General features: G+C 48.0%; 2 protein-coding genes across 6 annotated transcripts; both read left to right on the forward strand.

The window, feature by feature from the left end:
* The first annotated feature begins 1,300 nt into the window (after positions 1–1,300).
* On the forward strand, positions 1,301–8,653 carry SCAMP5 (secretory carrier membrane protein 5). Its single transcript, XM_027712301.2, has 7 exons — positions 1,301–1,430; positions 2,980–3,056; positions 3,325–3,453; positions 5,162–5,318; positions 5,983–6,084; positions 6,257–6,374; positions 6,486–8,653. Exons 2-7 carry the CDS (start codon positions 3,050–3,052, stop codon positions 6,678–6,680), a joined length of 708 nt encoding a protein of 235 aa, XP_027568102.1. The 5' UTR covers positions 1,301–1,430; positions 2,980–3,049; the 3' UTR covers positions 6,681–8,653.
* A 567-nt stretch (positions 8,654–9,220) lies between these two features.
* PPCDC (phosphopantothenoylcysteine decarboxylase) lies at positions 9,221–24,802 on the forward strand. Of its 5 annotated transcripts, none has more exons than XM_039379256.1 (7): positions 9,221–10,125; positions 12,238–12,299; positions 12,626–12,792; positions 17,764–17,859; positions 19,284–19,412; positions 21,223–21,391; positions 24,172–24,802. In XM_039379256.1, exons 3-7 carry the CDS (start codon positions 12,640–12,642, stop codon positions 24,255–24,257), a joined length of 633 nt encoding a protein of 210 aa, XP_039235190.1. In that variant the 5' UTR covers positions 9,221–10,125; positions 12,238–12,299; positions 12,626–12,639; the 3' UTR covers positions 24,258–24,802. The 5 variants fall into 5 exon arrangements, with proteins under 5 accessions (XP_039235190.1, XP_027568091.1, XP_039235189.1 ...); XM_027712290.2 differs by having other exon boundaries at positions 9,221–9,933; XM_039379255.1 differs by lacking the exon at positions 12,238–12,299.
* The last annotated feature ends 703 nt before the right edge of the window (positions 24,803–25,505 follow it).

The following is a 25,505-nucleotide window of genomic DNA, read 5'->3' on the forward strand; positions in this document are numbered from 1 at the left end:
AGTAGTGGTGCTTGGCAAGAGTGGGAATCTATGACCCCATCCCCTTCTCCCTTTCCTTCCTTGCTGCCAGGCAGGGGATGGAGCTGGATGCATGGGGGGCCCCACTCTCTGCAGGGAACAGCTCAGGGTCCAAGACCCAGGAGGAGGTCAGAGTGGACAGCTGGGCCCCCTGCTACAGGGGTCATCTGTGGCACACTTTTTTTCCTGCTTCCCTCCTTTTTACCATCTGTGAAGCAGGCGTTTTCCCTGTTTCTGCCAGATTTCCTTCCTTGCATGTCCACTGCAAAGGTGTTCCCCTGCTGAGGGTGTTTGGCGACCAGGGCTCCCTGGTGTAAAGAGATTTTGCCGCTTCCTTGCCCTGCTCTTCACAGCTTCCTGTAGTGGGATGTTGTCTTTGTTGCCCCTCTGTGATTCTCAAGGTTGGACCCCGGGAAGGGAGGACAATTTAGTTGTCAAATAAAGCCATTTTCATGCACTGCACTGATATTCTCACAAGCCCTGAGGCAGGAGGTCCAAGTGGTGTGCACAGAGTTCCGTGTGAGGACTGAGGACAATGGACACTGCCTGTGGAGTCCTCAGGCTGATTTGGGATTTATATCCTCTTTAGGAGTTTTTGATCCCTGACCTAGTCCACCTGAGAATCAATCCAGTCCCTTCCCCTGCCCTCTGCATCCCGACCTTGACACTGCCAGCAAAAGCAATCAACATATCCACTGCCCCTCATGCAGTGAAGCCATTAATCAATTACTGCTCCCAGAGTGAAGCACAGGATGTGAAGCAGGGCGCAGACACGAGGTGACCCGAATCTGTCCCTGCCAGTGGGACCTGCTGGCTTTCCATTGCCTCCTGGGTACAGGGAGCCTGCGTGCCCTGCCAGAGGCTGTCCCCCAGAGCCCTTGCCCCACAGAGGCTGGTCTTCTACCCACGTGGAGCTTGCCATGCGCCAAGTAGGGGTCAGTGCACCCGGGCCCCATAGAGCCCTCACTCCTATAGAGCCCTCACTCCTATGAGCCCTCACTCCTACAGAGCCCTCACTCCTATAGAGCCCTCACTCCTACAGAGCCCTCGCTCCTATAGAGCCCTCACTCCTATAGAGCCCTCACTCCTACAGAGCTCTCACTCCTACAGAGCTCTCACTCCTACAGAGCCCCCACTTCTATAGAGCCCTCACTCCTACAGAGCCCTCGCTCCTACAGAGCCCCCCGCGAGGCCCCGCCCCTTCCCCTTGGCCCCGCCTCTCCGGCCGGCGGCATCAGGACCCTGGACAGCGTCGGCGGGTGCTCTCGCGAGATCTCGGCGCTGCCCATAGACCGGGCGGCGGCGGCGCTGCAGTCTCGCGAGAGCGCGGTCGCTGCGGCAGGAGCAGCACCGGGCGGGCGGGCGGCCGCCGCCACCCGCCGGGGACCGGAGGGGCCGGGTCACGCCGCGGGGTGAGTCCCGGGGCCGTGCAGAGGGGGGAATGCCTCGGGGGGAGGGCGCTGGATGTTCCCCCCGAGCGGGATGACCGCCCTTTACACCGACGCCCCGCTCTGCACCCCTCTTGGAGGGGGATGCGCGGCGTGGGGGCATCCACGGTGACCCCGCACACGCGTGAGTGCAGCGGGAACCGAGCGGGGGGCGGGCCGCCCTTCTCGCCGAGCCAGGCCGCGGCTGGCAGCCTGCGCCCGGCTTTGAGGTGGGGGCGCGTAGAGCACGCAGCGCTTCACGCCTGGCAATTCACGGCGAAGCCCAGCCCTGCCTGCCCTCCCCAAACCCACGCCACGCACCAGAGGGGTTTCTCCTCCGTGCCATCACCCGTGTGATGAGCGCTCCCATTTTTCAACCCCTCCACCATATTTCAACCCTCCCCCCCTCAATTACATCCCCACAATTTTGCAAAAAAATAAGCCACCCGATTTATTCAAAATCTGGGTGTTTTCTCCCCACGGCGGCGCAGGTGTCGGGCCGGGGGGGCGCGTCCGGTCGTGTGTCCCGGCTCCCGGTACACGTGGGTGGGGGCGGCCGGTGGGACGTCACCGCACCCGAGGAGCTCGTATTTATAGCACCGGCGGGATGGAATCATCCGGGGGCTACCAGCGGATGTTGGGAGGGATGGCGAGCCGCGGTGGTTTGCTGTGCCTGGCCTGTGTCTTTGGTACTGGGGGATGCGTGGAGGGTGGGAGAAGACCCCAGGAGAGAGCCCCTAAATCTTCCGGGGAGCCCCAGGCACCAACCGCCAGGACCCCGTGTCTTGGGAAGTGTGTTGGCTTCTGCCAGCTCTGCCCGGATAGCTGAGAGAGGGCAAAACTTGCAGGCAGGTGGGGATACGCCATCTTCACGCTTCTATTTAAAACCTCAGCTCTTAATTTTTACTGTAATTCGCCTTAATTTTCACTTCTGGGACAGAGCTGAATGATCTGGGATGGTCGAACTACATGAGTAATCGTTAAGCCAGGCACTCAAGTGATTCATTAGTGACAATCGCCACTGATTTATTTTTTTTTTCCAGCTGATTTCCCTGCTCTGATTTCCCTGCTCCCTTTTCAGACTGGTTTTTGGCTTTGGCTTGCAGAGATGGGAGCTACAAGGCAGCTAGACAGTACCCTGTGCTGGAATTTAGCAACAATAATAATTTAAAAAAAAAAATCAGTTTGGGGCCAGGTAATGAACTTGGGGGTTTCAAGCTGCCCACAGCTACCTCCTTTCCCTGCTGTCCCACCTGGCCCTCTCCTGGATGTAGGTCACTCGGGAGTGAGAGGCCCCACATCACTGGATCCTCTCATAATCTTCTGCCTTAAATGGTGTGTAAGCCTCAGCCAGAGGAGCTGGGATTTATCCCCCTGCCAACCAGGTGCCAGCCTGGATGTGTGATAGTCTAGAGTGTCACAGAACTGAAGCAAACTGTGCTGTCCTTGAGTTGTTTTGGAGCAGGGGGGAAAGTGAAGGCTCTCAGGGAGGTTCCTGACCACTTCAATCACCTCTTCTCTCATTCTCCTCCAGCTTTGCTAAAGCTCACACATTGTTCCCAAGTACTTTTCCTGAGGAGCAGAGAGGCTGAGTGTGTGCCAGCATGGCAGGTATGCGGGTGGGCTCTGAAACCCATCAGGGGCTTTACTGGCCATGTTACCCCATTAGTCCCAGTGGGGTGGTGGGTGCCCACGCTTGCAGGATCCACATGGCCAGCGAGGGCTGAATTTGATCCTTTTTGGTGGGTTGGTGGTGGTTTCCCTGGGAAATCCTTAATTCCTGTGTGAAACTCGTCAATTCTTGGGGCTAATTAGGAAGCCTCTCGGTTTTTGTTCAGCTCTGGGCTGTGCCCGACAGTGATGAAACTTTTCATTGCAGAAAAAGTGAACAACTTCCCTCCCCTGCCCAAGTTCATCCCCCTGAAGCCATGTTTCTACCAGGACTTCGATGCGGAGATCCCGCCACAGCATCGGACCATGGCCAAGCGACTTTACTACCTCTGGATGTGTGAGTCACTGGGTGGGAATGGCTTGGGTGGGATTCCTTTGCCTCTCCAAAGGCTCCTCCTCTTGGAGCCGCCAGCTGAAAGAGCAGGGCAAGGTCAGGGGAACCCCCTCCAGGCCTTGGTGCTTCCTGTTAAAATCCAGGAATGGGACGTGGGCTGCACCACCCCATGGGTCTCAGCCCTTCTGACCTCCAGGACGGAGGTGCAGAGCTGACTCAGTGTCTGAGGGCCATCAGTGGTGATGTTGACATCTCACTGCAAGGAGGAGACAGCTCAGACTGGAGGGCTGGTGTGCCTGCTCCCCAAAATGTGGGAGCCCGAGGCTTCCCGGAGCTTGCCTGTTCCTCTTGCATGCCTGTGTGTGCCGTGCTGTGCTAACAGAGCTGTCACCAGCTTCCAGCTCTTCAAACTATCCTGGATCTCTCTTCCTCACCAACCCTGTGCAGGGAATAGAGCCAGAGGGACAGATCACATAGGTGGAAACATATGTGTGCAGCTTGGGGCAAGCTGGCACCAGCATTTAATTTCTTTTCAGAAGAAGTTCCCTTATCAGTTTTAGAAGTTTAGTTTCCTTATGAGGTGTTTTCCCTGAACTTTGGAAGCATGAGTGCCCAGGGAGTGCCTTGTGCTTTGGAAGCAGGTTATGAAGAGCTGAGCTGGCACCAGAGAGGTCAGAGTGTTCCTGCTTTTGGCACAGCACCAGGCTGGCACCCCCAGGACTGTGTCCCATCAGGAATGTGACCCTGGGGTAACTTCATCATGTGAGGAGGGTTGGTGTAGCTTGTCTTAGTAAGGGGAGTGAAAAAAAGCTGTGCTTCCCTGGGGAAGCTGTCTCAGAGATGTTCAGTTCCCTCCTCATCCCAATCTGGGTGTTCTTCCTCTTATTGTAACAGAGCTTGGTTCTTGCTCCACAGCACAAGCACCAGCTCTTGAAGCCAGTCACTGTCCCTTGGTTTCTACCTCCAGAGCTCCTCTCTGGGTCATTTTCTCTCCAATACCTCCTCAGATACCTAGGACAGAGCGGCAGGAAGGTCCTTTTGGTGTTCTTTAGGGCAGCCCAGGCAGCTGAGCTCCTTTCCTTGCCAGCTGCAGCTCTCAGGCAGGCGATGGTGGGAGGGTTTTCATTCTCGTCAAAATAATGAATCATTCTCCGAACTCGGAGGCGTCAGAATGCAGCTGAGCATTCTCTGCTTTGTCCTGTGTCTGCTGATCTGGGATTCATAGTCAGAGCCCTTGTGTGGCCTGACCCCAGGCACGGGTGGGTGAGGGAAATGTGTCGCCCCCTGAACTGGTGAGGTGGGGCCAGGAGTTCAGCGATACTTGGGGAACTCCTGCACAAGCTCCTTCAGCAAAACTGTATCTGGAGTAAGCAAAAAAAAAGCTTCATTTCGATTCCTCCAGTTTCCTTCCATTAGCGGAAACATGTTCTGGCTTTATGGCAGTGGGAGAATGTGGCTCTTCCTAATCCTCAGAGCCCTGGACCTGCTTAAGGAATTACAACTCCGAGTAATATACTGATTTTCCTCCTACTCTTCAGCTGAGGTTTGACCCTCTTTGGCTCAGCCAGCCTGGGAATGTGCTCCCAGCTTAATTTAAGGGAAATCCGGCTAGGGCAGGGCTCCGAGGCCACATCCCTGGGGTCAGGGTCTCTCATATCTCACTGCCATCCTTGTGTCCGTGCTACTCTGCTCTGTGTGTGTGTGTTTGCAGTGAACAGCATCACCTTGGCAGTGAATCTCGTGGGCTGCCTCGCGTGGCTCATTGGAGGCGGCGGAGCTGTAAATTTTGGACTGGCAATTCTCTGGCTCATTCTCTTTACGCCCTGCTCCTATGTCTGCTGGTTTAGACCTATTTACAAAGCTTTCAAGTAAGTGGTCGCACCTGAGCCTGGCTTCTTTTTGCCTTGTTTTCCTTCCTAAACCATCACTGTTTAGCCTGGGGCGTTGCCTAAATTACTAGGGGAATTTCTTTTTGTCCAGCCTTTTTAGATTTACTTTCTAACCTTCAAAACAAGGGTGTTTGGGATTTCCCGAGGGCCAAACCCCCAACCATGTGATGTAAGAGCACCCTCCATGTGCCTCTGTGCAGCAGCGGGAGAGACTGGTGAGGATGCAGTTGGGGTGCAACTCTCCCTCTCTCTCATCCTTGAGGCTTCTTTTGTATTTTTCCACAAGTCCTCAAGGTGTTTATATGGGTTATCTCTGCTGCTGAGGTTGATTCCCAAATCTAGAAGTCTGGGGATGTATTTATTCCCCATGTGGGGTGGTGTAAGCCAAGAGCTGTGTCCCAGCATGGATGTCATCAAGCTCAATGTGCAGAGTTGGCCGAGCCATGGAGAGGGTCTGGTGCCCCCGTGGGCTTTTCCCAGGTGCCCCTTCACCACCTTCAGCCTCTTGCAGTTTTTCCTTTGCCTTTAATTTTGCTTCTCACCACCCTCCTGCTAAATCACAGCCGGGTCTGAGACATAGGAGCATCTCCTCGAAGCACAGCAGGGATGGAGGTGCAGGGAGTGACCGAGCCCTCTCTTGCAGGACAGACAGCTCCTTCAGCTTCATGGCCTTCTTCTTCACTTTCATGGCCCAGCTGGTGATCAGCATTATCCAGGCGGTGGGAATCCCTGGATGGGGGGTCTGGTAAGGAAAATGCTTCTGTGTTGGGTGCAAGGGTGGTCACCATGGTGTTTTAACATCCCCAGTGCTTGATGTTTTAACGTATTCAGCGCTTCTTGCCTTGGGGAGGATGGTCTGAGGAGCTGGGAAGGATGCTGACAATTTGGGAAAGCTGGTTGTTCTCATCTCCTTGCAGCGGCTGGATTGCAGCGATTTCCTTCTTTGGGACCAACGTGGGGTCAGCCGTGGTGATGCTGATCCCCACCGTGCTCTTCACGGCCATGGCAGTCTTCTCCTTCATCGCTCTCACCATGGTATGGCAGGAGAAATGGGTGTGACACGTTGCTCTGGGGGGGCCCTCGCTGCTCCCCCCGGGAGCTCAGCGCCAGCTGCAGGCACTCAACCCCTCTGGATTTTCCCTCCAGGTGCACAAGTTTTATCGGGGGAGCGGCGGCAGCTTCAGCAAAGCGCAGGAGGAGTGGACCACGGGGGCGTGGAAGAACCCCCACGTGCAGCAGGCGGCCCAGAACGCGGCCATGGGGGCGGCACAGGGCGCGATGATGCAGCACGAGACGCAGTACTCAGCCACCCCCAACTACACCTACTCCAACGAGATGTGAGCAGCAGGACTCTGTCCTCAGGAGGAAGAGCTGGGGCGGGGGGGGGAAGAGAGGAGGAAGAAGGCTGAGCGAGTTTCTGCAGCTGTTTCAGAAAGTTGGAGTGTACCATAGCGGTGGTTCTTTTCCCGTCTTCGTAACGAGATCCTTTGGGATTTTTTTCTTTCCTTTTTTTTTTTTTTTTTCCCTTGTTTTGAGCTCTTATTTTCTCCTTTCTTTTTCATTCTGAAGAGGCTGTGAGTTGACCTGCAGGGCTCTTGTTGTGCGTGGTAGTCAGTGTCTGTTCACGTCTTTTTTTTTCTCTGTGGAATAGTGTACAGTGGTGGTTTTTTAATTACTGTGGTGATAGGTGTAAATTAGAACCTCATCAGCCAAAAGCCCCCCCCACACCCCCAAAAAGGGAAAAACAGCAACCAGCACCCATCTTCCCTCTTGGAATAAGCCCTGAACCACAGGTTTCTGACGTGTGAGTTATCTCTTTCAGTAGATAATGTCCAGCCACTTGCCGTTGTTTCAGCAAGGGCAAACAGTCCTGGGAATTCTCCTTTTTCTTTTTGCTTTTTAACTAGCAGGTGGCTGGTTGATTTAGCATTCAAAAAAAAAAAAAAAGGGGAGGGGGAATGAGAAACCCTCAATCCTGCTGTTGATATGCTGGAAGCCAAGAGATTCCTAATCTACACCCTGGCTCAGGATCTACAACTTCTCTCAGTGTGTGGTGTTGTAAGTGAGTAGTTTACACACTTTGACATGGAGGACCTGTGTGTGTATGTGTGTGTTTGTGTGTGTGAGTGTTGGGGAGCAAGGACAGGTTTTCCCTGCGGGATACAACTGTTCCATTCTGGATTCTGCATCCTGAGTCTGTTATTTTTAAAAGGCTTCTGTTTTGAAAAGCAGTTGTAAAAGCAGCAGAGCGTTCCTCAGAGGACCTACTCTTGGGCAAGGCTGCAGGTCAAATCTTGCCACCCCATATCCAAGCAGTCTCCCTGACGACAGAAATAGCCAGGCCAAGATTTGTCCCTCCTAGCTTTGGAGGCATATGCTAATTAAAGGCTCTTTAGGAAACCTCCAGGCTGGCAGGAAGGATTCCCACTTACTTGCGCTCCTAAAAAGCGTGGTGAGATATGGCCATGTGTTTTCTTGGTGCAGAAATCCCTGCCAGCCCTGAATCCTGCCCAGTTTGGGGATGATGGGCATTAAATAATGATCCTGCACCCTAGCAAGAGGCAGCTGAGCTCAGACTAACACCTCTTGGGGAGAGTGACTAGCACACCCTGGAAAAGACTGTGAGTGGGATCATAAATGGGATGGATGCTGCAGGGCAGGAGTCAGGAAAGCTACTTCTCAGAGATGCTTTTCAACTCTAAATGCACTTTAAATATGCCAATTTTTTTCCCAAGTCCTTGAAAAGCAGTCCAAACAGAATCCAATCCAGCCCCTTCCTTAGCTCCAGTATCTCCTGCCTTGCACAGGGAAGGAGCTTGGTGTGCCACCAGCTAGGGCTATGTGAGTCCCCAGCCCCTCACCCATCCCCTCCAGCCCCTCAGTGATGCTTGGATGTGACCCTTACCCCTGAGAATCACCCCAAAAAGGACCTTCTCTTCTCCAGCAAAGCACACCAAGACTAGTTTCCTTTTTAAGGTACCACTTCAGTCATTATGCAGTAGGCAGTCATCTCTTGACCAGACTAAAATGCAGCTATTGATAAAATGCCTGTCTGTGCGTGTGTGTGTGTATATATTTATGTATAAAATGTCAGGAGAAAAGTAATCCTTTGCTGAGCCTATTATGTTTAATCAGGTTTAAATATTGTGCAATCCATTTCTAGCTCGCCTAAAACTTACTCTGCCAAACCATGTGCTCTGTCATCCGTGTCTGAGAAATGATGGATTAAGTGACTTCACCTTTTGCATTGACAATAAGATGCATCAATAATAACTGTAACGAGCTGTAACTAACAGACATTGCTTCAGCACCTACCCCTCCTCTCCGGTGTGTCTCCTGAGTGTGTGAGCGCTGAAATGTGCCCCTGTGACACCAGCCGGGTTGGAAACTCTACCCTCTGTTCTCACCTTGATTATTTTTAAGATGTCCCTGCTTAAGGTGGGGCTGATGTGGTAGTGATCAAAGCGGGGTGCTCCTGAAGCCCACAGGGTGGGAGAAAGGGGGTGTTCCTGCAGCTGGGCAAGAGGAAGCTCTGGATAGATCACACCTGGGGGTTTCCTGATGTCTCCCTGTTGCTTCCTATGTCCTGCAGTCAGCAAAAGAGAGCTCTCTGCCTCTTGCCTTTCATGCTGCTTGCTTGTAGCTGATATTAGAGGGATGTCCAAATACAGCTTTAAAAGCAGCAGTTATCTGGAAAGGGTTGTGGACCACACACTGCCCCAGATCTGTTGTGCTTGCATAATCGTGGAACGGCTTGGGTTGGAAGGGACTCCAAAGATATCCAGCAGGGACACCTTCCACTAGTCCAGGTTGCTCCAAGCCTCATCCGACCTGGTCTTGGACACTTCCAGGGATGGAGCAGCCTCAGCTTCTCTGGCCAACCTCTGTCAGGGCCTCACCACCCTCACAGGGAAGAATTTCTTCCCAGTATCCCATCTAAACCTACTCTCTTTAATTTTGAAGGCATTCTCCCCTGTCCTGTCTGCACCTCAGGCAATAAGTGATTCTTTAACCCACGTTCCCCTGCCAGCTCCGTGTGGCTGCCCTCCATCCTTGTAGGAAAGGTTTCCCTCCTGGTCTGTAGCACTTCCATGGGCTCAGATATCACCTGGAGCTGCCACTTGAGGGGACCTCAGACCCTCTCCTCTCCTCAACACGCCTTTTATTCCCCCCCCCAGCAGCGAGTTTTGCTGCCCTCTGTTATTGCCAAAACCCTGCCACGAGCCAGAATCCCCCTTAAACAACTTCCTCAGCAGTCTGAAGCCACCCACGTGCCTGCCCTGGGCGAGATCCCTGCCGTGGGCGCAACTGCGGCACCGAGGGGCACAAAGCCCTCCCGGGGGGGGCAGCGGAGCCGCCGACCCTGGGGCTGCAGTGGGGCCGTGGGGGCAGGACGGGCAGCGTGAGGGGCGGTCCGGAGGCCGCCATGACACCCGCTCCGCCCGCCGCCAATCGGCGCCATTTCCCGGCGGCCCCCGCGCGGGCCGGGCCGCCCTCAGGCCGCGCTGCCGCCGCCGGTCGCGGCCTCTGCGGACGGAGCTCGGGGGTTGCCGCCCTGCCGTCGTTCCGGACCGCGCCCGTCCTGCCTTCGCCGGTATAGAAACGCTGTTTTGTTACGTTCTGGAAACCCGCAGGGGGTTTCTCGGCGCTGCTCTGTGCATGCCTTTTTGCAGCATTTTGGAGCTATTTCGAGCGTCACTACAGCATTAAAAAATCTGTTCAAATAACGCATGAGGCCTCTAAATTGCTTGTTTTCTAGTGGCTGTTTCCCCAGAGCTGTATTTGGGTAAGAGAAAAGCGCAACCCAGAACTTTAATATCATTATTATATATGTGTTGTGCATATTATATATTATTATTTTATTATTATATATTATTATATATTGTATATAATAATATATATTATATTTTGTATATAATAATATCTATTATATTTTGTATATAATATATATAATATATATTATTACAATATTATTTATATTATATTTTTATTACATTATGTTTTATATATTTCATGTATAATATATAATACAATTTAATATATATTATTATATATTATTATATTGTATATAATAATATCTATTATATTTTGTATATAATATATACAATATATATTATTACAATATTATTTATATTATATTTTTATTACATTATGTTTTATATATTTCATGTATAATATATAATACAATTTAATATATATTATTATATATTATTATATTGTATATAATAATATCTATTATATTTTGTATATAATATATATAATATATATTATTACAATATTATTTACATTATATTTTCATTACATTATGTTTTATATATTTCATGTATAATATATAATACAATTTAATATATATTATTATATATTACATAGTATATACGTTTTAATATTATATATAATACTATATAATATATTTATTATTTTATATATTATTTATTATATTGTAATTTATTATTTAATTATACATTATTACAATATTTATGTATTGTATATAATAATATATAATTTTATATATAATATTAAATATTATATATAATCATATTGTCTCTGTTATAATATACAGCTTTCATTATAATTTTTATCACTTCTACCCTTTTCCCGTTATTTTGCAATTGTTATTTTAACAGTATTTTATGATTTTATAATTTCTAGTATTTTATAGTTATTTTATGGGTTTTATAATTGTTTCATAATTTTTTTATAAGTTATAACGTGTTTTGAAAGGTGCCTAACTTCTTATTCTCCAGGCTTTAATTTGTGGATGCTTTGGAGAATTAATTGTCATTTAGGAATCATAAGGGAAATTTGGAAAGCATCCTAAGGATGTTTTAATTAGATAATAATTTTAATTATTTATAAATAAACAATACCTTTCTAATTTTAATTAGATATAGATGAATGTATGAAGCATGTAGTAGCATGAAAATCCCCCAGCCAATGTGCTTGCTACATTTCCTCACCTCTAATTACCCTTGCTAATCAGCATAGCTGAAACTGGGCTCTTATCCTGGTAATGCATTTTATAAACACGCTGAGAAACTTCTGGGGCTGGAGTTAAACATGTTAATTCTGAGCAGAGCATGGAAAAAGAAGGTGGTGGTGGTGGTGTGAGGGGGTTAGAAGGGGTGTTTGTCTGGGTGAGGGGCTCAGAATTCCACACAACTGCTGCACAACCACGAAGGATCCCAAGTTAACCTGCTCCTGGTAGTGACTGAAGGGTCAGTGGGATATTGGGAAGAAGTTCTTCCCTTTGATGCTCTGGCACAGGTTGGCCAGAGAAGCTGTGGCTGCCCCATCCCTGGAAGCACTCAAGGCCAGGTTGGACGGGGCTTGGAGCAACCTGGAAGGTGTCCCTTCTCATGGCAGGGGGTGGACTGAATCACCTCTAATTTCCAACCCAAACCCTTCGGTGATCCTATGAAATTCCTCTCTCTGGGGAATCCAGCCCCCTCACTCCAACATCCGAGTTGGTCCCAAAAATAAGGGCCGCCTAAACATCTTCTTCTTCATCTTTGTTCCACCCAAAGTGCTTCCAAGCAGCTTTGTCTTAATACTAACATCACTGAAACGGAACAAACTTCACTGAATATGATGGTTTTTCAAGAACTGAATTTACTCTTTGCTAATTACTTGTTAAATTGATGATATTTTGATATTGGAGATATTTGTATCAATTCTAATGATTTCCTCACCAGAACAGTCATTTGGGATTTTTACTGGTGTGGCAGCAGCACAGGGAAGCCAGGAGGAGGCGGGAGACCTGAATTAAAGCTGCTAGGGAATAATTTCTAGTGCTGCTCTAAGTATTTAGGAGTACAATAAGAAATAGGATGATTATGCTTTCCTTGAGACCTCAAATCTTTAAATATTAAGACATTTCCCTGAATTTTTTATCCACCAGGAGTACAAGGAGAAAGCAACTCAGCTAGGGGTTGTATGTCTTTGCAGCACTTGATGTGAAAGGTATTTATCCTAAATTCTGGACCATGTTCAATGTGTAAGAGCATATTTTCTTTGTTTTTAGGGCTGGGGTTAGCAGAGCACGTTTTTGGCCTCCTAGTACAGATTTTAGGGGTGTGTTAACAGTATCTGAGAGAAATTTGTAATTAAACATTAAGCTGGGTTTAAAGTTTTGCTGGTGCTTGATAGCTTTGTGGATTAGACTCTGTTTTGAACTACTCTGAGCCCTGCAGAGTCCAGGTTTGGATCTGTGCCCTCTGGAATATGTTGGGGTTGGAGCCCTGCTGTGCTTGGAGGCACTGTTAGTCTTTGTTTTTCTGTGCTTGCAGAGTTTGATTGGAGCATGGAGCCTGTCTCCCCACTGGAAGCAGGGATTCCCGCAGGAAAAAACTCACCCGTGCCACAGAAGAAATTCCGTGTCTTGGTGGGGGTGACTGGAAGTGTGGCTGCTCTGAAGCTGCCCCTGCTCGTCGTGGAATTGCTGAAAATCCCTGGGGTAAGTAAAAGCTGTTGGTGGAGCTTTGTAAAGTTGGAGTTACCCTGTTTTTGAGGAGAGATCACATGGCCTCTGCTGAAATGAAAAGTTCCTCCTTGGAGCCCTTCAGTTTAACAATTTTTTGGAGGAGAATTCTTCCAGCTTTTAAGAACTGATTTTTTTTTCCCCCTATCAATTAACACTTGAATAGGTCTTGGCTTTGGATGGTTTTTTTCCTGGAATTTGCCCTTATCAGTCAAATTGCCAGATGTGGCTGCAGACAGAGGTGATGGGTCTAGAACTTGAAATCTCCAGGATATTGCAGTTTTCCATCTGTGGGATATGGATTTTTGAAATATAAACGCTGCTGTCTGACCAAGAGAGGGGGAACCAGACCTTGTGAAACCAGAAATAGAAAATACACACTGCTATATGAGTCTATGCACTTTTTTTTTTTTTTTTACTCTTAATTATCTGGAGTAACAGAAGTGCCCAGCAGAGGCCACTGGTAACTGATCAGGGAGGGAAACATGCTTTTTTCTGCTGTAGAATAAAGTTAGAGGAAACTTTTAAGAAATGGAGCAGATATTTTGGAGCAGCAAAATGAAAAAGTGGCAGAAGCAAGAGGGAGCACTTAAATCGGAGATATACTGGGTTAGATTGCTTCATGAATATCCTTTAGAATGTTTGGGGAGGCTTTATCTTGTGAATGCATTGAGTAGAGGCACGAGAGGTGCTGATTTATCTGGTTTATGCTGGTATCCAAGCTGGAAAGAGTACTGGAGGGGAGGCATGGGTTGCAGAGAGAAGTCTCAGTTAATTTATTGCTTGATCCGAAGTGATTAGTGAAGTCAAAGGTCTGCACCTGAAGTAAGAAGAACAAAGAAAAGCCATACCAAGAAAGGGAGTGATCAGCACAGAGCCAGAGATATGGATCTTCTAATCCTCTCTCTCTTGGATTACCTTGGCTGTTGTCTCCTTTTCTTTTTTTCCTGGTGCTTGGAACATCCTTTTGTGAGGGTAACAGGCAGAATGCAAATGATCCACCGTAGGAATGTGAGTCAAACCCCTCCTTCTCTCTGAGTGTTTGATTGGTAATTAAAAGCTGCAGGCAGCTGGACCCAAACTCTCTGTGCAGACCCAGAGGACCGTGACATCTGGTACAGACTTTGTGGCCACTGGTTTTAGGTTTTAGTTGCATAAATAGCAAAAGTGAAACGTCCAGGAGTTTCTAACACTAAATTTATTAACAAAAATTATTTAGTTACTGATTTCTGCTGTGATTTCAAGGCCTGCTGAGTCAGTGTAACTTTTCCATTGAGTTTGTTGGATCCTACACAAGGCTGTTGCATCAGTTTCTTTACTGCTGGAGAAGAACTTTCCAAAGCCCTCTGTTGAGGTAGGGCAGGAGGCCAAGGAAGGCCTTTGTACCAAAGGAGGTGTGGTCAAAGGCTTGAAACTGGAGTAGTTAGTTTAAATTGATGTTTTGGCAGAAACGATCTGTGGTGAATGACTTGGCAGGGTGATCTTGCTGCTCATTAAACTTTAACATCTTCTCGAGGGTGACTACAGTGCAGTGCCTTTTTGTTTAACCTCTTTGGAGATCTGGGAAATCTCGATTGGGTGCAGATTATTGTCCTTGCACCTGGTGTGGTGGAGAGACAGCACAGGGTCTCATCATCTCACACACCTCATTCATAGAGTTTTTCAGTGGCAGGCACACCATGACAAAAATCATATTGGCGGGGTATTGGTTAGTAATAGGCTTTTGGGAGACCCTGGAGCCCCTTCCAGTCCCTAAAGGAGCTCCAGGAGAGGTGGAGAGGAACTTTGGACAAGGGCCTGGAGGGACAGAACAAGGAGGAGTGGCTTTAAGCTGAAACAGTTTATACTAACAAGTTTAGATTAGATATTAGGAACAAATTCTTCCCTGTGAGGGAGGTGAGGCCTTGGCACAGGTTATCCAGAGAAGCTGTGGATGCCCCATCCCTGGAAGTGTTCAAGGCCAAGTTGGACAGGGCTTGGAGCAACCTGGGGGATGGAACTGGATCACCTTCAAGGTCACGTCCAAACCAAACCATTCTGTGATCCTGTGATAAAGAAAGGCAAGGACAAACCTTTCTGTGGGTGAGATGTTTTGTCCTTGAAGCTACAGGATGTCAGCTGCACTTTAGGCTTAAATCACACCATGTCACTTCATTGTGCACGTGCCAGGCAGCCTCCACATTGGCTTGTAAGTGCCATTTAACAGGGGAGCTGCTCATTCGCTTGTGGTCAGGCTGTGTGTGAAGATTTTGCTGTCAAAACTGAGAAAGTTATTAAAAAATAATCACACACACCCTTAACCTGAGCAGAAAGGGCTGTGCCAGGAGAATCCTCTAACGGAGACCAGCAGTGTTGCTTTGAACACAGGAGAGCAATTTTGCAGTGAAGTTTTATTTTGGAGATTTGGCTTAAGTGGTCTAAGCCAAAGACCTCTAACTAATCTAAGCTGTCTCCACTGAGGGAATCTGAGTGTGGCTAGACTGCCTTTATTAAGATATCCATGGGCAAACAGAGGGTGTGCCAGGTAAATAGGAAAAAAAAAAACCAAACTATGTAGACTAAAGTGATCTTGAGAACACTGATCTCTTTGCAGCATAGCTGGAGAGACTTGAAGGACTTGCTGAGAACAAGGGAACCAGGAACCCACCCCAGCAGAAAACCTTCATTAGGGAGAATATTTAACTCATAGAGTGGTTTTCTTGGTGGAGTGGCAGAGTCGCCAGCACTCAGAGTCCTTGAACATCCCTCTGGTATGTTCTGGCTTGCAGTGGGTTGGATGCAGTGCTCAAAAGCCAGAGCTATTCTCTAGTCCTGGGCTTATGCTTGGAAGAGATAATTATTTTTTTTTTTTAATGGTACCATTTCAGAGACGAGAGATACCCCTTCAAACTGCACGGTGCTCTTTAAAAATCCCCAGGTAAATATTCTCTTGCAGCCTGAGGTTAACACCTCACCCAGGCCCGTGGCGCTGCAGAGAGAGCGGCGTTAGCACCTTTGTGGGTGCTGCTGCTTGGCTCAGGGCAGCTTCCTGTGGGGTGAGGTTAGCATGGAAATAAATACAGTTAGTTCATGGCTGTGAATATGATCTTCACGCTCAAAAACAGTACAAAACAGCTGTGATTCCAAATCAGGGTCACTCGGAAAAGAACAGACATTTAGAAGAGGCAAAGAAGCAAATACGTAATACCAAAAACTGGTGTCACGTGCAGCTATATTTTCCCTTGACTTTCCCTTCAGGAAATGGGGGAAATTACCAAAGACCACAATATATGCTAAGGCTGGGATTTTGCTCTGCTCCCAGCTGTTATTCTGCTCATATAGCCTGCAGGGAATCAACACTGCCCCATTCCCAGTAGAATAAATGGTGTTGGGAGCTGGGTTAATGTGGTTTGTCACGTCAGCCACTCCTGTTGCAGAGAACTTGGAGGTTTCCAGCAGTTGGTTTCAGCAAGGGTGCACACACCGGGTGCTTAATCAGTTTTCTACCTCAAGCCACAATTTTCCAAGAGGCAGAAGCTGCTGGTGAGTTTGGTTTCTCTCCATCTCACACCACACACTGGGTTCTGTGAGCTGCTGGAAGGAGCAGGCAGTAGCTGGAAGTGGATAATACCATGGAAAAGGGATATTTTTCACTGTAATCAGTGGCCTGAGGTGCATCTTCCACATTACAAGTTTTCAGAGTATTCTTTCCTTGTGGTGGCCTGCCTGTTGACTGGTTTAAGGAATATCCTTGGAAGGAATTGCAGATGAAAGTCCAGTTGCATGGGGGATCAGGCGTGCAGAGCCACTCAGACACTGCCTCTGATTTGGGGCTGGTCCTGGTGTGTGCAGGGCACCTACGGTTCACTGCTTGTGGCAGGAGCTATTGGCAGCATTTATCAGTGCTACAGGTCACAGGACAGGTAGAAAACAGGGGAAAAAACCTTTTTCCACCTGTTTTCTGCAGGAAATGAGAGGTTCACCTCATAAGCATGTGTTTCAGATCTGAGGGATAGGATAGGGTTTTCCCAGTATATAACAATAACTGAAGGTTCCCCTGGCTTTGCAGGTTTATCTGAGATTTCAGAGAGAACCTTCATATCCTTTCACCCAGTCTCTCTTTGTGGAAGGCACTGGTTTACTGCACAAAAATGCTGTGCTATGAACATACCTACACAGAGGCTTTCCTCTTCCCACCACCTTGCTTTGATAGGAAGGATAGCTGGAAGACACAACTCCCACTTGCTTCTGGTAAGATCAGCAAGTCTGATTAACACTGTTTTAAAATGTAGCATCCCACAGTCTCTAGCTTCTTCCCCACTTTTGGGGTCAGGAGGTCATGGAGCGAGAGAGGTGGGGCAGAAGGAGGCAGAGAGAGGTGCAGGACATGATCCATTCAACCAGGAAACCGTACTCTGTGTTCCAAAGCTGCTCTTTTCTGGGAAGCCTTGTGCAGCAGAGGTGGGTGCTGAGCCCCAGCATACCTCCGTGTCTCTCAGCACCTATGTTGATCACTCAGCTTTCTCTTGGCACAGAGCTTCCTCTTGGCTCCCAGTGTGGGAAGAGCAGTCCTGGCAGTGCCGTGTTGGCGTGCCACCTTGTCAGTTGTGGTTCAGGGAATCCACTGAGGCGAGATGCTCCCTTCCTCCCTTTGGCAGGCATGTCTGGGGATTAAAGGGCATCTTTCAGTTTCACAGGGCTCTGGTTTGCTGCTTCTTCCCTTTGAAGTTCTGTGCAGAACTGCACCTCATTGTCACCTGCACTGCCCTCTCTGCTGTCCTTGCTGTGAACATGTTTGGCAGGCGGGAACCTGTCCATTTTAGGTTGGCATGAAATGAGTCTCTGGCTCCTGTGGATGTCTGCGGTGGCTTGGCCTTTCAGCTTTGAATAGGCAAGGTCCTCTGAGAATCCACACAGCTTTCAAAATTGTCCTCAAATCTAACCATTGGTCTTGTTCTTTCTGCTTAGCTCGAGGTGAAGGTGGTCACTACTGAGAGAGCAAAGCACTTCTACAACGCTCAGGAGATTCCTGTCACCCTCTATGGCGATGAAGATGAATGGCAGGTGAGTTGTTCTTGCAAATAGAAGCACTCATCTAAGTTTCTTTGCAAGAAACCACACTTAGTTCTTGTTTAATCCTGGGCTAGGGCCCACTCCTTGGTCTAGTAATGTATGTTTGGAATATGGCTTTCGAAGACCGTGATGTAAATGAGGAAGAAGAAAGAGGCTGCCCTGATGTACTGGAGGATTTTGTCCCGCCTCAGCAGACCCACAGCAGGCAGTGCTCTCTCACCACTCTGGAATCAGCTGCTCTGAGAGGAGTGTCAGGAAATGTCAAGAAAGCCACTGCAGAGCTGTGGTGAGCGTGTTTGGTGCTTGTCGTGAGTCATACTTGTCATGAAGGCAGCAGCAGCTTCTTCCCTTAGCTCAGCTGTCAGGGCTGTGAACATCTCTACACCCTGTAAAATGGCTCTTTCTCCTGACTACAGTTTTGCTGACGCACTTGGAGAGTCCTTGAGTATGGAGAGGTTCATTGTATAAGCATGAAGACTTTTTTTTCCCCATACATTCTATCCCTACTTTGCAGTAGTGATCCTAGTACAAGGTGCTCTACTCTTTACCACTACTCCTGCCAATGCACTCACACGAGTATCACTTTTAAGAGGAGAGAAACATGCCAATGGCAGTGGCCAGGAAACTTTCTGGCTGATCTAGAGATTGGTAGAGATCTACTGGATCCTAGGGTGCTACAGCTCCAGGCAGTTATTTCTGAGGAATCCTCAGTAGGGTAATAGAAGAGGTACAGGTCAGGCTTTGAGGTCTGCTGGCACACTGCTGGAAAGCAGGCACGGAATGCTTACAATGGGAAACAATCATAGAATGGTTTGGGTTGGAAAGGACCTCAAAACTCATCCAGTACAAGCTTCCTGCCATGGGCCAGGACACCCTCCGTTAGTCCAAGTTGCTCCAACCCCATCCAACATGTCCTTGGACACTTCCAGAGATGGGGCAGCCACAGCTTCTCTGGGCAACCTGTGCCAGGACCTAATTAAAAGTGACTTGTACAATTAGGGGTCTGTACCTCATTAAAAGCCAGTGGGAAGCTTCACTTCAGTGTGAAGCTTATAAATCACATGGGTTTCCTAGGAAATGTGCCCCTGGTTTGGTCCTACCTGGCTTCAGCTGGCTGGTAGGATGGAGCTCTTTTCCCTGCACAGGTGTGATATGTGTTAAGGGAACTCTTAGGAACAATTCCAAAGCTGAAGGATGCTGTGGACAGGGAAGGCTCTTTCATGTGAGCTGAAATCTGTGGTTATCAGATGTATGAATTGTCTTTGTGGGGAAAGGAGCGCCCTACATCACTGCCATCCCTTAACTGTGCTCCCTGAACACAGGAGTGTGTTTTGTGAGGTGGGATTGGTGAAGTGCCCGTTGTTCCCAGCGTTCCCTGTGAGGGTTTGGTGATCTCCATCCTGTCTCCTCCGCAGCTGTGGAAGGGTCGGTCGGACCCCGTCCTGCACATCGAGCTCCGGCGCTGGGCTGACCTGATGGTGGTGGCACCTCTGGATGCCAACACGCTGGCAAAGGTTGCCAGTGGCATCTGTGACAACCTACTGGTGAGTAACTGGGGCTCTGCCTGCCACTCCTCTCAGCTCTCAGGACTGCCTGACCTTTCCTTCATGGAAAATTGTGCTTCTGCAGCATCATGAACAGCGAGATTTGCATGTTCTGCCTCCATCTGCTTGTCTCTCTCTTCCTCAGGATGATTCCCCTGTTCTTTCTCAAACAGTGGATCTTTCCTTCCCTGACCTACATCCCTTCCCACTCCTCAGTCTCTTCTGTTATTTCCTAGTCCCCACTTTGTGCTTTTTCTGCTTTTTCTGGGGATGGTATTTGTTTCTACCTCCACACTCTCTCTCTCATTCATAAACAGAAACACATACACACACACACACACAGAGTCACTTTGAGTTCCTCTCTGCATTTTTTTGATGTAATCTGGAAAGACACCTGTGAGATTAGATAAAACTCTTTACTTCCTGCTGCCTCATCACCTCCTCACCTAACATAGCACAGACATTCAAACATGCTCACGTTTACTTAACTTCCAGTCTCAGCTACAGAATATTCTGCTTGTTCAGGCTTGGTTTTTTTGGTATTGAAAGTGCTCTTTAGGCTCTTCAGGCAAATCAGAAAGTGTATTAAAAGAGAGTGTGCTTCTCTGTTGGGTGCTGAGAACCTTCAGTGGGGCTGACTGTTTTGTGGCCAGGCATTAACCACACAAAAGATCTCTCAGGAAGCAGCAGATCTGCATGACCAACAGCCTTTTGGGTAAGAAATGCATATAAATGAACAAAATCCACCCGGATTAGATTACTGGGGTTCTGAGAGAGGTCAGAAAGAGCTGTGGGAGGGACAAGCAATGTCTTGTCCTTCTGGATCCCCTCAGTACTATGGATCTGATGGTTTAGCAGAGGGAAGAGCTCGGGAAAGATATGAGGGATTCATGGCTTCACAGACTCTTGCCAGTCTTTTCAGGGAACCTGATGAAAGGAAGAGGTAGCTCCAGGAAAGGAAAGGAAGTGCTGGAGGTGCTGGTTGGCAGTTTAGAACAGATTACAGCAGATGTCCTTGTGGTGGGAAGGGTTCAAGTCACAGGATATAAAAAGGATGGGCATGGTTCCTATAAGGATCCTGATCCAAGGAAAGCCCTGCACCAGGGGCTGCTGCTCACTGGGAAGCTCATTTGCGTGACTTAAATGCTGCTAGGCCTGGGGAAACTGATGGGCATTGCATTAAGAACAAGCAGCATTTATCTTTTTAAGGAGATGAGGTGATACTGGGTTATCTGGAAGTGCTGCTGCCAGATAGTTTGTAATCTGCCAGCATCTGCTGCAGCAGCCCAGATGTGTTTGTGTCATCCTCTGCTTGTATCCCAGACACAGCAGTGCTTCCCTATGAGAAGTTATGGAACCAGCTGGTGGATAAGTTCGAAAAGACTCACTTGCCAACTTTCAGTGTTTATCTTTACAGCTGGCTTACCTGAAGTGTTGCCCAGGGATTTCACTGTAGCTGATAAGAGTTGTGGTCACCCTTCAACTTGTCTGTCTCCCACAAAGGCTGGCAGTGTGTGTGCATCCTGTTCCTGCTTGGTTTGCTCCAGGCTGGGCTGCTCGCTTGGCCCTGGGCCATAGCGGGATGGGATCTGTCCTCTTTGTAGCCTCCCTCATCCTTCCTGCCTGTCAGACAGTGAGCTTTGCTGGAATGTGATACAAATTAGTCTCAGCCTTGTGAGTTAGTCCACCTGCACTGACAGATAGAGGCTTTTGACCTCAAAATGACCTCCAGGCTGGGAAGGCAATTCTGTGCAGCAAAGGGATGGGAAGGAACGAGGAAATCCAACCCATTTCTTGGCTTCTCTTGTAGACTTGTGTCATCCGCGCGTGGGATCTGAGCAAACCTCTGCTCTTCTGCCCAGCCATGAACACGGCCATGTGGGAGCATCCCATCACAGCTCAGCAGGTGGAGCAACTGAAAGGCTTTGGCTACACGGAAATCCCCTGTGTAGTAAAGAAACTCGTGTGTGGAGATGAAGGTCAGTCCTTTTCTGTGGCTTCTGACCCTTTCCCTGCCCCAGTGCTGCTCTCATCCCGAAGGGGCGTGCGTCCTTTTGTTGTGTGGCCTCTGGGATGTTGAACTGCCAGGGTTTGTACAAACAAGCTGAAGCTTTCCCCTGTATTATTCCTCTTTATTAATTTTTAAGTAGTCTTAAGGGACCATCCAAGCCAGGCTTTCAGATGAGCCTGATATTGAACAGAAATGCTCGTTCAAGAAGAGAGGAGATCAGAGAGAAGGGAAGCTCTGCCATGAATGTTATCAGCCTGGGATTTGGGTGTCCTGACTTTGCCCTCTGCTGTGACTGGGGGCTGTTTTCCTCGTGCCTCAGTTCATCAGCTCTGCCATCAGGATAAAATCTTGTCCCTGAGAGCAGACAGTGAGAAGAGCCCTTTGAAGATGTGGCTGAGGGTGTAGCTGGACACACATTTAACTTTTGTGTTGTTGTTGTTGTTGCCTGGGTTACTTTTCAGCTTCCCAGTGGAGTTTTGATTTGGGGTGTTGATATCGGATTTATCTATGAAGTGAAAGAGGGGGTGGGGGAAGTTGTCATGGTCAGATTCAATAGATTTAGCTTGCAATGCTAAGAAATAGTACTAAAATGGTCTCATTTACATTTTAGGAGCTGCTTTAAATGGAGGTATTTTGACTTTTGGGAGTGGTTTTGATACAAACCATTTGGATGAATGGATTTGGGTTTTTTGTTAAAATTTTATTGGACAAATTGTCTGTAAAATGTCCCCCAATTCCAGCCATAATAGCAAAATAGCAAACATGCTATTAACTGCACAGTAGAATGCTCCTACTTTTGTGTAAAAACCCCAACTCCAGCAGGATTTTAACCACCCTTTCAGTTCAATAAACAGTCTGTACCTAAGCCAGCATGTTATAGTGTCTGTCCTTCAGGGTCAAATTCCAAGGCTGGCTTAATTTTTGAATCCTTAGGTAGCTGCAGTGCCTCTAGAGATTGTATTTTTTGATCTGAAGACTAGGAAATATTTACAATTAAGTAAGTGTAGTCAAGTAACTCAGGCATCAGTTGAAATATCCTGGCTGATTATCCTTCCACTGGGATTTTAGACGTGATTACATCAAATTTCTTCATATCCAGCTCAGCTGTCTCTGCTGTGAGAGCAAACTCCTGAAGGAGCTTGGAGGAGAGGGATGGCACAGACAGCTGTGCTAGGAGCAGCCACCTCTGACTCAACTCCACTTGTGTTTGTGAGTCAATTCACAACAAGATCTTCCTGTTGGCAACACCAGGATTTTCCTGGCAGTTTGTAAGAAAATTATGGCAGAGCAGTAATGGATTCCATCTCTCTGAATACCCAGTACTCCACCACTGACTTTTTCACCTCTTCCCCTCTTTTTTCAGGCCTTTCACCCCACAGCCTCTTCCACTCTCATTTTGGTTTTGTGGGTTCCATCCACACAGGGGTTTGCCTGGGTTCCACCCAAAAAGCATGTAGCAACACTCACACATCTGGTGCAGAAGAGATTCAGTTTGCACCAGTTTTGTCTGTTGACATTGTGGTTTGTTTTGCTCTAAAAGAGGTTTCTCTTCCTCAACCCATGTGGTTGGTCTCACCTGAAATGTGCTCGGATCCTCACTATCACCAAGTTTCTGCTTTACAAGCTTTACCTGATTAATTTTTCTCCCTTAGTAAATGGGCGGTTTTAGACAGAAAGTTCAGGTCAGAGAGAGTTAAACTAAATTAAATTGAGTTCCTTGTTTGGATAGTTTCCATACTGACAGTATCATCATCATCCTTGGCTGGATTTCTCACGCCGGGCACACTGGAAGATTTCTACCTGTAGGCATAAGCTGTGCTGTAAGATGGGCTGCTTAGCAAGATTTTGCTTTGCTAAACCTAGAAATCCAGATGTGAATTGCCAGAGATGTTGGAGAAGTGGGTGGTGGAGGAAGAAGGCAGGCCTTGGAAGTGTTCTGGAAGGGTGTAGCTCTGCCAAACCGTGCAGAGACAGTCAGGGAATGTCTCTTGTTCAGCAGCACCTTTCAGATGCAGCTTCTCAAGGTTAGGAGAGCAGAAGGGCCCAAATCTGCATGCAGCTCATCCACAGGATGCTCCAGACCTTCTGGGATTTACAGGTCTGAAAAAGAGGAAACCTCCCAGAACTAATTTCTGCTGAGCAATAAGGCTTGTATTTTAAATTATGAGAGCTATTAGCCAGCAGGACAAAAACTCAGTAGAGACTCCTTTTCAGTCTTCCAGAGGAGACAAATGCCTATGGGAAAAGCATCTTTCCTCAGCTCCAAGCAAATAACAGAAGTGAATGGCCTGAGTTCCCACTGCTGAGTTCAGCACATGAGGTTGGACAAGATGATTTAATCATCTCTGGGCTTAAAATTCTGAACCTGAGTTGAAAAATTATTTCAGAGGGAAGCAGCAGCACAGAGTAGATTAGATGTTCATCTGGCAACTAACTAGTCTGAAAGGAAAAGCTTTCCTTTTTGTTCTGTCCAGCACTTAGCCTTCTCCAAGAGTTACTCCCACGATTCAGGCTGGTGGGAATCTAGGACTGCTTTCTGTACTGTGGGTCTCACTGCAGAGTCATGGGAACACCAAGTCTTTTGTATAGGCAAAGATCATTTTAAAAACATACTGAAATCACACAGTGTTTATGCTGGAGAAAAGAGGTGAAATTGGGAATTCTGGTCCACACACACTTTTTCGGGACAGTTTTGCACACTTTCCCCCACCCTGGGTTTCACAATGTGGTTTTGCTCTTACCCTGCAGGCCGAGGTGCCATGGCAGAAGTGTGGACCATCCTGGAGAGAGTTAAAAGGATCCTTGAAGAACTGGATGTGCCAAGGCAGAGCTGATGTTTTGGCATGTAGATGGTGTTTTTGTGCCTTTCTGATGGTTTAGAGATAAACCCAGCAGGAAGCCAAGCTGCCTGTGGGTGCCCCTGGTATGCATACCTATAGCTGCTCTTCAACAGAAGGAGCCAACCGTTGTCTTGCAGCTGGTGCCAAACAGTTGGTACATCACTGCAGACTTTTGAAAACCAAAGCCAAGAATGTGCTGCCTTAGGGTGAAAAACCCTGTACTATCTTGCAGACAGGGACTAACATTCCTGAGGCTGCTCAGCACCCAGTATTTCACAGCGTGCTCTCTTCCCAGGAGGCTGCAGAAGGTTTTTCAGCTCCAGTCGTTTCCCCAAGGACTTCTAGAGAGGAGGATGCTGTGCAAACTCTGGTGATGGGGATAACACCAGCTCCTTCCAGCATGTGTGTTTGGACCATCCCTGCTCTCCGAAGCTCGGTGTGTAGCTGTGCTGGCTGCATGTTCCCAGCAGGAGTCACTGTCCAAAAAGCATTTTCCCTCTGGGAACTTAATAAAAAAGAGTTTTTAATCCTGCCTCTGATGAATTGCCTCTTGTAGCTGCTCTGGAAGGTGTTCGAACCTAACATCTTTGCTAAGTTGTTGTGTCTGCTTGTGTTTTTTTATCAGATGTGGAGAAAAATTGACTGAAAGGAGCGCTCTAACCCCCAAATTAGCCTTTGCCCTTTTGTAACTGTTGGCTGTTCCAAAATTCCACCTGCCCACCCGGGTTCTCCAGTTAGGAAATTAAGAGGCCAGGGTGCATGTTTCCCAAAGAAATGAAGTGACACTTCACCTATGATGATCCTTTTCTGTTTGAAAGTTAACTGTCAGGCATGAATAAACTGGGAAATCCTGTGCCCTCATGGGCCAGACCAGGGCTCCCCCAGTCCAGTCCAGCCTTTCCTTGGGAATGTGATCTTGCTCACGGGGGAATGGAAGCAAACTGGGGTTGTGAAACATGCTGCTGTAGCAGAGCACTGCTGACCAACAGAGGTTTTTAACTAAACCCAGACAAATTTAAGGCCTTTGGTACAGCACGTGCATCTTGCCTGTGGGGGAACCTCCAGCCTGCTGCACACGAGGGAGGAAGTTAACAGGTTAGGTTTGCTTGCCTTGTCAATCCCACACAAGTAAAAACCTCTGAAGTTTCCCTGTTTTGACTCTTCCACTGACAGAGATCCAGGGAGTCAAAGCTTTTGAGAAGGATCCTGGTGTGAGCAGAGCATGTGGCTACTGTGGTTGTG

This window comes from Pipra filicauda, unplaced genomic scaffold (assembly GCF_003945595.2).
Source record: "Pipra filicauda isolate LSUMZ 115617 unplaced genomic scaffold, ASM394559v2 scaffold161_size1661140_pilon, whole genome shotgun sequence".
Classification (NCBI taxonomy): Eukaryota; Metazoa; Chordata; class Aves; order Passeriformes; family Pipridae; genus Pipra; species Pipra filicauda.

What these genes read in the sequence shown, in the direction of transcription:
- SCAMP5 (XM_027712301.2), top strand. An exon ending in CCTATTTACAAAGCTTTCAA is followed by an intron (nt 5,319 to 5,982) that starts GTAAGTGGTCGC and finishes CCTCTCTTGCAG; the next exon opens with GACAGACAGCTCCTTCAGCT. An exon ending in ATCCCTGGATGGGGGGTCTG is followed by an intron (nt 6,085 to 6,256) that starts GTAAGGAAAATG and finishes ATCTCCTTGCAG; the next exon opens with CGGCTGGATTGCAGCGATTT.
- PPCDC (XM_039379256.1), top strand. Translation starts at nt 12,640, where the DNA reads ATGGAGCCTGTCTCCCCACTGGAAGCAGGGATTCCCGCAGGAAAAAAC. An exon ending in GCGATGAAGATGAATGGCAG is followed by an intron (nt 17,860 to 19,283) that starts GTGAGTTGTTCT and finishes TCTCCTCCGCAG; the next exon opens with CTGTGGAAGGGTCGGTCGGA. An exon ending in ACTCGTGTGTGGAGATGAAG is followed by an intron (nt 21,392 to 24,171) that starts GTCAGTCCTTTT and finishes CTTACCCTGCAG; the next exon opens with GCCGAGGTGCCATGGCAGAA.